Raw genomic sequence first — 12,807 nt, 5'->3', positions numbered from 1 at the left:
AGGGATCGCCAAGTACTTCCGGGCGAGTGCACTTAAAAGCGGGTACCTGAAGCGGCCAATGGACTGCCACCACTCACAAGGATTCATGCCCCTTTCCAGAAGAGGCTTTTGCGCGTAGTCTGTAACTTCCCTCTCAGGGGCAGATGCCAAATGTGTCTTCTCTTTGTTCATCACTAGATCGTCAAAAGCATTCCATACACTCGATGCCACCAGTGGACACGAAGTCGACGCTGGCACGGCGGTGTCCCCACGGTGTTCCACGACAGCTTCCTGGAGCTCCCTTGTCACAAGGTTTTTCAGCCAGATCATCTGACCAGATGCCTGATGAACTGTGGCCACAAAGCGCGGATCAAGAAACATGCCTAGGCTGGCCACTTCATCAAATTTCCACTCCGCACAAAGAGCCTTGATACATTTTGAATCAATGTTAGCAAACCCTGAGTTGCCTTTGCAACCTTCAAGGCAATGGGGCATTCCAAAAATAATTGGAATTATAAAGCTTGGTGAAAAAGAAACCGAAACTGATCATGTCTAAAATGCCTGAAGCAGATAGACTGAAACAGAGCATACAGATAATGGCAACTCAGGGTTGCAAAGGCAACCCTGAGTTGCCTTTGCAACCTTCAAGGCAATGGGGCATTCCAAAATAATTGGAATTATAAAGCTTGGTGAAAAAAAAACCGAAACTGATCATGTCTCAAATGCCTGAAGCAGATAGACTGAAACAGAGCATACAGATAATGAGCGGATCATGCGAAGTTCTCAGTTTATAAACATGTTCTTAGGAGAATGCGGAGCAAGCATACAATTGGTTAATTGCTCAATTATTCGCAGTCTATCCGAATATTCGCCGTTTCCACCGTTATTCGGCCGTCCTCGGATATTCGTGAATTTCCGAACATGCATTTCTCGAATCGAATACGCTTCGAATATGGAAAATATTCGATTCGTATTCGAAATATTCGCACACCCCTAGTTCCTTTCCTTCGAGCGCTTCCTAACCTTACGTGAGGCCTCCTTACAGCGAAGGACCGATGGAGGAAGCAAGCGTACTCTGAAAGCTCCCTTCACCCGTCCTCACCTAAGGAGCGGTTGCCGCGTGCCTGGGTTCGAGATTATCTCTTCAAATCTTTCCGCGAACACCATTATTCTATTAAAAAATGTTGTATCGTCGCACAATCTTTAAATTGAATAGCTAATATAGAGAAGCGTGGACGCTTTCTTCTAGTTTCGTTTACCAAAGTTAAAAAAAAGTTGCGCATTAGAGTGCAAAACTTGATGTGCTCCAGCAACGCTGGCACGCCGGCGTCTTGCAACGCCTAGCAACGCCTAGCAACGCCTAGCAGTGCTTGCATGCCGCACGCGTGACTGAATCGAACATGCCTGGCAAGACGTACCGTGCTCGCGCTTCTCCGCAAGTGGGCGACAGTGCGCACGCGCAAGCGAATGCCACGTGGTTAAGCAGTGAGGTGAAGCGCTCGTTCAGGGCCAGGAGCGGCGTAAGGACGCATGAAGGTAGCTTTGGAGCTACCTTATGCTGAGGAAGCACCAAGGAAGCCTTCACCGAGGGCTCCTCAGTAAGGAAGCTTTCAGAGTGACATAAGGTAGCCTCACCCCAATGAAGGCTTCCTTAGTGAGGTAAGGAAGATTTCATTGTTTGGCTTCTTATGCTGAGGAAGTACCAAGGAAGCACCAAGGAAGCCTTCACCGAGGGCGCCTCAGTAAGGAACCTTTCAGAGTGACATAAGGTAGCCTCACTGCAATGAAGGCTTCCTTACTGAGGTAAGGAAGATTTCATTGTCTGGCCCTAAATCTTCAAAATATATTCGCACGCTATCGAACGGCTCAGTGCATGCCATGGATGTACACCTCGCGGAGTAAACTGCTCAACGGAATTGGCGGTGCTTGCAGAAAGCTGCTAATCTATGACACTCGTGACTTTTTGTCGCGAAAAAAGTTTTCTGTTTCAGATCTGTTGCGGTAAATCGTGATCTCTATATTCCCTCTCACCAACACCGTGTAGCGACGACTAGGACTATAGTATCCGCCAATCATTGGCGAGAGCCGGCTGCGTGTTCCATGCACGGGAAGTGGAAGACTCGCCTGGCTGTGTGTCACTAATCCTTCCGTAACACCGCTAACACTTCCTTTCAGTCGGCGTAAGCCGCCGTGGTGGCGTAGTGGCTTTGGCGTTGCGCTGCTCAGCCCTCGGGCTCAGCAGCGCGACGCTGCCGAGATCAAATTCCGGCCGCGGTGGCCGCATTTCGATGGGGGCGAAATGCAAGAACGCCCGTGTACCGTGCATTGGGTGCACGTTAAAGAACCCCAGGCGGTCAAAATGAATCCGAAATCCACCACTGAGGCGTGCCTCATTATAGTCAGATAGTAGTTTTCGCACGTAAAACCATTATAAAATGTGTCAGTCGGCGTAGCGGGCAGGGCGATCAAAGGCAGGCAATGGAGGATCCCTTCTGGTTATCTTTTCTGGTTTGCTGACGCGAGCCGTAGCTTTCGCTGCATGGCACGGAGTTGGTGCACGTGTGACGGAGTATTATGCTGCACTCTGTGCAGCGATTGCCGCGCGGCGATAGAGTTGCGCCTTGGACTAAATAAATAAAAACTAGATTGCAGAATCAGTTGCAGTGTCAAGCTTAGTGTATCTAAGGTTTGAGTAGCGTGACTAGGCCGGAAGCCGTAGGTCAGTCTGCAAAACGCGCTGACCCAGTGCGTATGCGATACAGCAGAGGGAGGCTTTTGGCCTTGTCAGTTGCTTCGTCACACATGACTACTGAGATGGTGATCATGAACACTGAAAATGACTGGCAATGATATGCTTCAGAAATCGTCAAGAGCAGCTTTCTTTTTTTTTTCTCTCTCTCTTTTTTGTTTAACCTTAGTTATGAGGCCTCCTTGTTTCCTGCTGTGCCTACATGTGAGGGTATAGCCAATGGAAACTGTCGTAAATTGGAAACTGGTGCAGTTCCTTGAGAAAGCGTAAGCAATTTTTAAGACGTTGGCCATGCGTTCTTTCGGAGCGTTCAAACACCAACGAATAGGCTTCGACTGCAGGTGGAAGACTGCAAGACTCAGGGAGATGTTGAACTTTATGCGCTGCAGCGTCCTATAGACTCGCTATACAGAGCGCGCAGTTTTTTATTTGAAGCACTCGAGCGTCGAGGGCGCCCCATATGTAGACGGGATGTTGTTACCGCGAGGACACCGGACATTGAGGAGGGAGGTGTTCACGCTCCTACTGAAGTTCTTGGACTTAGATTGTGATGGGTAACACTTTGCAGGCTCACTTCGTGGCGTTGTGTCGTGGGGGTGGATAGGCCGGCGCGGCATAGTGCGCTCACGAGCTTCGGGCTAGCGTCCTGTTCCGCGCCGCACTTGCGCGTCGCCTGCTTCGCACGTCCCGTGATGCGCTTTAAATGAGGACGCACCGAACGGCATACCTATGTAGATTTTAGGTTTCTTAAACTCTGCTGAAAGGCAGCGCTAGGGCGGGACAATTGCCGGCAATTCCAGCAAGGCTAAGATCCGCCTGCATCCAACAGCGTCCTCCTTCGGTCATAAAAGCAGGATCAGAATGTGCACGCTGCCATCGGGCTGCAATCACTTTGCAGGCGCTAGAAGCGCAGAAATCTTCCTTTTCACAGCGACCGGGACAAGTAGGGTCATTAAAATAAAATTTAGGTTGGAGTGTTCTTAGTCACTAGTAAAAAAAAAAAAAGTGTATGCATGGTTCGTTGTGCTTTCGAACGATACAGCATAATCTTGAATATAACGTCGCATTGGGTTCTGACCCGAACGCGAAACTGTCGGGGAGTACGGCGTGATAATAAACAGTACAATATGCGCACACCGTGGAATGACACTGTCCAGGCGGTATTTGTTGCTTGATTGCAAAGGCAGCGGTTTTAAGGGTGAGCATCAGTGCGTTTTGCATAAATACATACACCTCTGCGGCCATAGCGATCTCTATCTAATTAGTTGTCTACACGTATGTGTCCATATAGAGCTGTGCGGTCAGTAAGGTTTTAACTCGGGCTATAGTTGGTGCGACAGCATTCAGGTTGACTGCGCTGGTTTCCGCACGAAAATCAATACAAGAAAAAGACGAGAACGAACAACTGCACAGTTTTTTGTCCTCCTTCTGACACTTACATCTCTGCCTGCGGGCTCCTTTATTTTTTGTTTTGTTTACTGACTTCGTCAATAAAACAAACAATAGAGGAAATAAAGTCCGCAAATAAATGTACTACGCAGCAGCCACATTGAACGTATTACCGCCATGTCTCTGGCGCCGTCTCCCAATCTAATGAAATGGTGGGCGATCCCAATGTTGTGACGAGGGCTTAAGTTTGTAGCAGTAAATCGCACACAGGACGCATTTCATCCCTGGCCTCGTGCGGCACGGAATAAAAGGCTGCGACGTAGCGGCGAAAATGCGTTCCGCGTGGTCGCTGCTTTATCGTGCGGCTCTCGCCGTGCACTTTGTGCGCGCTCGGTTTCGGCTGTGCGGTAGGGGGCGGAGAAAGGGTGCACGCGAGCGCGCTGGGAGTGCGTGGTGGAAGCGTGACATCTTTTGTTGTCGCCGCGGCAACTTGGAGTCCGTCCAAAGGCGCCCAAGGGAGCGCTGAACTCCGCCGGCGGTCGTCCTCTCCTCCGGAGGCGACCGCTCGGCACCACTTCCTCGTGCCGGCCGCTCCTTCGGGAGAACCGAGGCGCGTGACGTCAGCCGAGCGCGATAGCGATCGTTACGGACCGTTCTCGACGTTATTGGAGGCGGAGGTGCGTATATGGAGGTTGGCTGGCTGGCTGCAAGCGCTGTTCGGCCCGTTTGATGAACAGTTAGTTAATCGCGTAGAAGGCTGCAGTGAATGGCGTGGCTGACGGCCTTCTAGCGGTGCTACAGCGTCGGCCGATATCCGCAAGGAGCCCCGTTGACGCTTACCTACAGGCTGTAATGGACACTCACGCGTTTTACGCGGCAGCGTGCTTTCTGGTAGTGCAGTGACGCGAGGACAGCACATCGAAGCTTTCCCGTCTTCGTCCAACGGGGGTGGAACATTCGGTGGCATCTTTTCAGTGGCGTAGCTAGGTCGTCTGGCACCCGGGGCCCATATGTCTTCTGTCCCCCCCCCCCCCCTGGGTGTAGTCGAGGAAGGCGAGGATATCAACAATTTCCGGGTATATGACACCCCCCCGTTGCTACGCCACTGCATCTTCCTCATATTCGCTGGCTTATTACCCCAGTTATGTTACATATATTTATGCGCCTCTCATGATCAGTTGACTCGTTTACTTGACTTCGCGAAGCAAAATTTGCTGATCGCAAATTCAGTCAGGTCATCAACCTACATGCTGGTCGGCTGATGTTGTGGCGTTTTTGTTTTTTGCCTGTGATTTCTAGCTTCCGAGGTTTGTGTCCGCTGAATGTTATAGGACGGTCGGCGTTCGCGTCTGCTGTGGACTACTAGGATTTTTTGTAAGCGCTACGCTAACGAATGTGATGGCTTTTAAGAAAAGCGCGACGCGCGCTCCCGAGGAATCATAAGCGCACGAACCAGAGCAGCTGTGCGTGTGCATATGGCATGTTTGTGGTAGTGCCTTCGTAACGCATCGCGCTTTACTGAAACGTCTCAGTGTATCCAGCCACGGGTTTCAGCATTAAAGCACGCTGTGCTTTCGTTGACCTTAGGGCCAGTTTAAACAGATCACCGGATCGTTGTTGTCACGTGGTCAGCGCGCCGTGCAAAAAGCCGGTGATTCGCGATCACTCTCTTCAATTACCCGTCCCTGACAATCTTATACTGCCCTAATCGTTGCATATGGAACACTCATTGGCTGAAAGCACAGCCTCGGGCATCCCGGTACTGTCAGGGATGGATAATCGAAGAGGCCCAATGGTCCAACTCGGCGCACTGCCCCAGCGACGTGTGCCGCGTGCGGCCATGTGGCTTTCGATGTTAGCAGCGCTGGTTGCGCGAACATTGTTCCTGCAGCAACCGTGGCAGCAGCTCGCGCAAGCGCTAAGTGCACGTTTTTATAAGCGCCAGCTTGTCGTTCCCGTGAGCGGACGTTAATTTCTCTTTATGATTTTTACTTTCGGCTACATGGTTCTCGCTGCGCTGTTGGTCTTGTGCACTTCCACGAAAGCGAAGAAACTAAGTGGAAAAGGGAAGACATCTGCGTCGAGCTAGGCCGCCGGAGCTGCTTGCTCGCCGCATGTGCAAATAAATGCCGTCTCTCTCCGCGCCGTTTCGAGAGCACCTCCTGAGAAGGGCACCGGCCGCGGGCGCGACCGTATATTTCATAAGCCCCGCACAAACTGGCTCTTCCAGGCTACGTCGCGGCTTCCGTCCACCGAGATTTCGCCGCCACGCTTGGCTGCAAGTGAGGCGGCGGGCGCCGACTCGGCCGCTTCACCCCCGCCGAGCCTTCCCGCACCCACTCCCCTCGGGAGGCGTGTTGACAGTGGGCTCTTGGGCTGTGCTCGGGCCGCGCCGCGCTGTTTCTTGTTGGGGTAAGGAAATGGGTGGAGCAGGGGAGGGGGGGGGAAGGGGAAGGGGGGGGGGATAAAGCGCCGGACAGGCGGGTTTGCTCGCACTGTTGCATTGGTGTGGGTTCTTCAGGCACGTGGCTCTGGGGCTAGAACAGGCCTAGCACGCTCCGAAAACTACTGTGCGCGCGGGTATCTCCCACTGGTCGCGCCAATTTCGCATCGGCAGGATAAATATACTGTTGGATGCTGACCTGATTGGTGGACGGGATTTAACGTTCCAAAGCAACACTGATACTGTGTGGAGACGCCGTAGAGAAGCGCTCCGCATAAGTTTTGACCACGTGGGGTTCTTTACCGTACACATAAACCTAAGTACACTTGTGTTCTTTTGTATTTGCATGATTTTTTGCATTTAATTCACATCTGAATGCGACCGCAAATTGAACCCTTGACCTCGTGCCCAGCAGCACAACGCTGTAGCTAATGAGCCACCCTCCGCTGGCTGCGAGGGTGTCCTTGTTGGGACCAGCGTCTTTTCTTTTTCTTTTTTTTGCAGTTTTTCTTTATATGCCTTGCGCCGCCACAGCGCGCTCACTTGCGTGCGTGTGTGGCTCTGGTTGTCGACGAGTCAGCTTAAACAGGAAAATGGTGTTGAACAAAGCCGTGCTTGGCGGAGGATAAGACTAAATCCCTTCAGTCAGTGACTCCGGAAAGCATTGCATGAGCCCTCACTCCTCGATACGCTCGAGACTGCCGCGTGACCTTGGTGACCCACTGGTATTCCTGAAAATAAGAGCTACAGTGCAACCTGAGGAGTTCTCGGAAACTTGCGCGCAACGCTTCCCCGAAATCTAAAGTAGAAGTAGACACACATGCGCGCTCACGCGCGCACGCACGCACGCACGCACACATAAGAGGCGTTCGAGTACTTGGATTTAGGTGCACGTTGAAAGGACACCAAGGAGAAACATTTGAGCTGTACTAGTAAATTAACTTTTTTTTTTCTCTCGGTAAAGATAGACTGGGGTCTTTTCTAAACGACCTAAAGGTTAACAAGTTTCGAAACATTTATTGAGCCACATCCTCCCAAATACGAAAAAATACGTTGAAATTCGGTACATATCACACCGAGGTACCGGTGCCGCAGTTGTGGTTCCGGCACGAAATAAAAAAAAGGAAAAAGAGAAATGAACTTTGGCCTTCATTTCCTTTTTTTTATTAATCAATCTGTTAGAACGAAACTAACTAAAATTGTATTTTGGAATAATACTTTGTCCGTCTAGAGCGACTTAGCGTTTCTTTTTTAGTGCATCTTCAAACAACCCCAGTGGGTCAAAATTAATCCGGAGCCCTCATAACGGCGTGCCTCATAATAAGACCATGGCTTTAGCGCGTTAACACTTTCTTTTCCTTTCTTTTTCTTCCTTTCTTTCCTTCTTTCTTTCTTTCTTTCTTTCTTTTTTTTTGCTACGCTACGTCTGTTTTTTTTTTTTCGCTAGCGAGCAGATACTTCTTCCATTTGGATGCTGATAAACGCCGGCATTTTTTCGTCGCGCTCGTCTCGTGCCTCACACATTGCAACGCCTGGCCGTGCACAGCCAGGTGACGTGCCCTGATCGAGACGCAGTGGTTGCGGCGTTGGCACTACGTGAAATACGGCGTGCTCTTCGCTCTTCCGGCCTTCGCATCGCGCTGCACGTGTTTCCTGCTAAATTCGCGAGTATATGATAAAAGAAAACAACAACAACAACAACAACAACAACAACAACAACAATAATAATAATAATAATAATAATAATAATAATAATAATAATAATAATAATAATGAAACTACAGGATCGCGGAGGGATCGTTAAAAGGGCGTGTCTCGCATGCCCTATTTGCAAATGGGTGGTACCAAGGAGACCACGCGTCTGTTGCTGCGTATATAGTGAACTAACTTAGCGAACAGGTACTATCTGTAGTTCACTATACGTGCGCTGCAGGCAAACTACATGCTATCTCCAGATTGCGAGGGAACCTCTTAGCGTTGTACAGGAGTTCTTACGCTGACACTGCACTTCTGTCAACGTTTTCCAGAAGGCGTTCCTTCTGGCCATTTTGTGCGGCCACAAGGGTCCACAGGAAATGGATCACGTGCCCATGCGGCATGTGAAGAAGGCACGGGGATGTTACTGCGTGCATACGTAGTATAGACCGCATGCACTGGTGAAGGGAAGGGTGCACCATGCCCCCCCCCCCCCCCCGAGCAAAGCACCTTAGCATATGCAGTCTTAAGAATCTGCCCTATTTAAATAATATTGATGTAGCCTACTGGAGGGAGAGAAACTAAAACGCACAGAAGTTGCCATTATCAGCTATTCATTGTAAAATGCATTACACAACTCGCGTTCTAAATAACATCCTACTAGTGATGTAAGCGGTTAGAAAAATTGAAAATTTCGAAAAAAAAAACAGGTTTTTTTCTTCAACCAAAATAAATTAAAAAAAAGAAATCAAAAAGAAACAGAGCTTCCCCGCAGAAGTCTTCTGTTGCGGTGCGACTCTTTCGATGTTTGGTCAAAAGAAGGGAGTTTTGGAGTCTGCGAAGCACCTGCATCCATCCACATGGTGGCAGGAACTTTGCAATTCAACCGACCCTTGAGCCTCCTCGCCTGTCGCGTACTGCAGATTCCCCCTCCTTCTGCGGCAAGTCAAAGAAACTGGTCTGAGTTTGGGAATGTGCGCACCAAGCTACGCATAAAGCCTCGCAGGGGATCGCGTGCAGGAACTTGTGTGTGGAAGGCTTCGTCCGCTGCAGTGAAGCGTTGACGCGTCAAGCGGAAATGAATCGGACACAGATTAATACAAATGTCGCTCTTGACGCTTTGACGTGAAGTCAATGCCTTGACGAAAAATCGTGCCTAGGTTTTGAACCCTGCTCTACTGAGACGTTTGTGATGCAATAATGCAACAATTATATTCTTTTCAGTGCTACAGAAATAAATGTGTCGTGTTTTCATAGCTGTGTGCGCGATTCTCTCTTTTTTTTCACGTTTTCGTATTTTTCTGATAAAAAGAAACATGAAAGAAACCAGCTTTTTTCACACCCCTCAGAATGTCATGAAATTTTAGACCTCTACATCCAACCAGTCTCCATGAGCCATTGCGAAGGCTGGTGAGGGGGGAAGGAGGGGAGAGGGGGGGTTCGATTGCTGCAGGTTTGCATTCTAACCATTGGATTTTGCGCCGTCATAAATCGATTCCGAATGTTGTTTCTAAGCGTGCGAAACGCAAACGTGGCAGAAAACTGTTTGCTTGCTTTACTTCGACTCAATGCCCTTGCCATCGTCGCGACTCGTGGAATACTCAGCTGGCTGCTACAGGTCTGTGCAGCTTAGGAGCTGACGTGTGTTGTTTGATGGATGCTGTCGAAAGAACCATCGCCAATGGACAAAAATATGTTGGGGTAACTTAACGTCCCGAAACTGCACAGTGTGGGATCATGAGGGACGCCGTGGTGGGGCTCTCCAGTGATTGGGCAGATTTTACATTTGTAGAATATTGACTGTTGTCAACGAGGGAATATTGCGTGTTGTTCGAATAATGAAAAAAAAAAGTTGGGGAAGCTTGTGTATAATAGTATATTCTTTCACCACATTGGAGTTGCATGAGCTACTCCAGCCAGCCCTGAGCAGTCTTCCCCCTGTAAAATTTCATGCACTGGCGCATTTAGGGGCAGTCATTCTAAAGGGTATAGGTGCGAATAGGTGGAACTCTATTACATGGGTTAGTAGTTTTGCTGCTATTACTAGCTACCGCGTATTGGCTGACGTCACGCTCTAAACCAGCACCAAGCACCTGAAAGAAGTGAAACGTTAAACGAAGCCAGCGGTAAAAAGCGACATGCAGGACAGGAGAGAGAAGGAAGGCGGCGTCTTTTCACTTCGCCACAGGGAAATTAAGTGCCACCTGCACAAACGATGGCGACATGGACTAGAGTCGACATTGACGAAAGTTTCTTCTTCTCGAACTCAGATTTCTCGAGCGCATTTGCGAATTTATTGCAACCGATACTAGACGAAGCAGTGCAAGAATTGCTGCGCATAGTGTTGCGCCAGCTATCGCGTCACTGCTTCGCAACATATACAAAACTGCAACTTTTTCACATGCCAGTACCGTGAGCACTCTCTCCTTCGCGTTTTGTCGCGGCGATGCGGAGTGGCTTAACATCACTCTGCCTACCTCCTACAAGTTTCTGAGTAAAAACAATAAGAAAGCAGAAAGAAAGAAAGAAGAACAAAGAGAAGTGGAGGAAAGGTCGTGCGGCTTCTTTGCCCAACGACTTGCTCGTTATTGTCGCTTCTATAGTTTTCTTCTTGTTATTTTTTTGCCCTATCACACCGCCCACTGTGTACGCTGCTTGCATTCCGGCCAACTTTCCTTACGCTTGAGATTGGTAAGATGTTGCAGCAAGGGAGGATCTGCCAGCGTGCAGAAAGTACGAGGTCTAATGAAAAAAAAAATAAGTTAGATCACCTACACGCCGTCGTTCTACAGTTGCATAACTTATTTCCCTGCACGTAAAACGAGCTCTTATCAAGCAAAAATTGCTTTTATTGCGGACAGGGGGTAGAGGCTTTCAAGGGGGCCTGCCAAGCGTAAATCTCTTTCCTTTGTAACGACGAGACTTGAAGCGGGAAGGGGCAAAAGCCATTTTCCCCTTGTCCTCGTAAGCGGGTGCGCTGCGGGTCTTCGCAGATGAGCCCTACAACGCTCGCAGTTCGAAAAGGTCATGCCCTTTCTATCTTTTCGTTCTTTCGCCCGTCTTTTTGTGTCTGAAGGGGCAACGCGTGCGGGCTTTGAGAGGTGCCGCACCCGCTTCATACGACCACTCAACGCGGGTCAGGGGTCGCGTTCAAAGACATTTGCACCGTCGCTGTTCGTCGGCGGACTTGTGTCCGCCGTCCCACGGCACGAGAACGCGCGAAGCACTGCGCTGTGGGCGAACGCGGTGAGGTGAACCGCCGTCAGCTCCAAAATGAGATCACGACGCGAGGCGCGACGGACGTCGCCGCCGGCTCGTGGGCGCCTTTTCTTCCCGAACGCTGGCGGCGCGTCACGCGCGGCCGTCGCGGTGCGGCCGGCGTTGTTGCCATCTCGGCGAGACGCCGCTGGGCGCTGAATAACGCTGCTCGGTCGTCTTTAGAAAAAAGTCATGCGGGACAAGAAAATTCCAGATAGTTGGTGGCAGAGTGAAAATTTATTTAACTTTCAAAGGCAGTGCGGATTGACTTATTCGTTTACCGGTTAAAGAAATGTTTTTTTTTTTTTCGAAGGATAGCGCTTTCGTCTAGTACGAGGAAGAGGAAAGGCAAAAGGAAGAAGGCGTCTTTAAAGGGGCCGGCCCGCAGGAGTAGGACCGACCTGTGTAGTAGCCCGGATTCCCTGGCAATATCACAGAAAGCATACCGAGGGGGAAAAAAAATATCAAGCACACATAAAAGGTAATTTTGTTTTCATGTCTCCAAGGCGCGTTTGCAAAATAAATATGAATTACCAACTCGCCAAGTTTACGCCGCAGCTGTTGTGTCTCACCGACGTTCGCCTTAGCGCTTGTATACTTTGAAGGCAGAACGAGCGAACCTGTTGCTTATGTGCTCAAAATGCCGATTGCTTTCGAATCTTGCTTGCTCTCCTGTTGTGACTCAGATCATCAACTGGAGCCAGCAGAGTAATCCACGCACCACACGTGCAGGCTTGGGTTTGGTGTAATCTTCGAATCAGTACGGAAAGGGCACTCGGTGGAAAAGTACGCATTCCTGTTTTAAATTCAGGTGATATTACAGCCACGCCAGAGCGCACGTGCTCTTTGTTTCGTGTTTTATTTACGCGAAACGGCGGCGCCACTGTAATGCCAAGGTGGCATAACTGGACGAAGGCCGAGTTAGTTACGACAGATGTCTCAAACAGGTGAAGCGTTTCTTAATGCGGACTACTGGAACAGCGTCAGTCGATCGGCGTCACCGCACCGCTTGAGTCAGTGTGCAACCATCGAAACGTGCGTATCGATTGGGTGCCTGTAGAACGTGAACGTGTGACCACGGCTTTGGAGGCGCCGAGTTGTCGGCTTGAGGCTGAGCCCGTCGTGAGTTTTCAGCTTCATTCACAACCCTCATGACGTAAAGCGAAGTTCGGGATGAAGAGCAGTCCAGAAACAACTGTCATACACGTAAACGAGTAAGTGAACCTTGACAGCGTGGCACTTTGGCCTAATTGGGTAAAAAAAGCTTAGTAAAAATAAATGCGCAGATCGCACG

General features: G+C 49.8%; 1 protein-coding gene across 6 annotated transcripts in view; it reads left to right on the top strand.

The window, feature by feature from the left end:
• Nucleotides 1-12,807, top strand: part of LPCAT (lysophosphatidylcholine acyltransferase) — a 164,927-nt gene that overhangs the window by 30,951 nt on the left and 121,169 nt on the right. For 2 of the 6 annotated variants that reach the window (XM_065433369.2, XM_065433368.2), the window contains exon 1: nucleotides 12,420-12,727. The exons of 1 other annotated variant lie outside the window; for it this stretch is intronic. In XM_065433369.2, coding sequence (XP_065289441.1) covers nucleotides 12,687-12,727 — 41 coding nt within the window. In that variant the 5' untranslated portion in view covers nucleotides 12,420-12,686. Of the gene's footprint in view, nucleotides 1-12,417; nucleotides 12,728-12,807 lie in introns of those variants that run through there. 3 more of the 6 variants (XM_065433366.2, XM_065433367.2, XM_065433377.2) reach the window with 3 other exon arrangements.

The sequence above is a fragment of the Dermacentor albipictus genome, chromosome 1 (assembly GCF_038994185.2).
Source record: "Dermacentor albipictus isolate Rhodes 1998 colony chromosome 1, USDA_Dalb.pri_finalv2, whole genome shotgun sequence".
Classification (NCBI taxonomy): Eukaryota; Metazoa; Arthropoda; class Arachnida; order Ixodida; family Ixodidae; genus Dermacentor; species Dermacentor albipictus.
The sequence above is the reverse complement of the archived record's forward strand: the minus strand, read 5'-3'. Positions and strand labels throughout refer to the sequence as shown.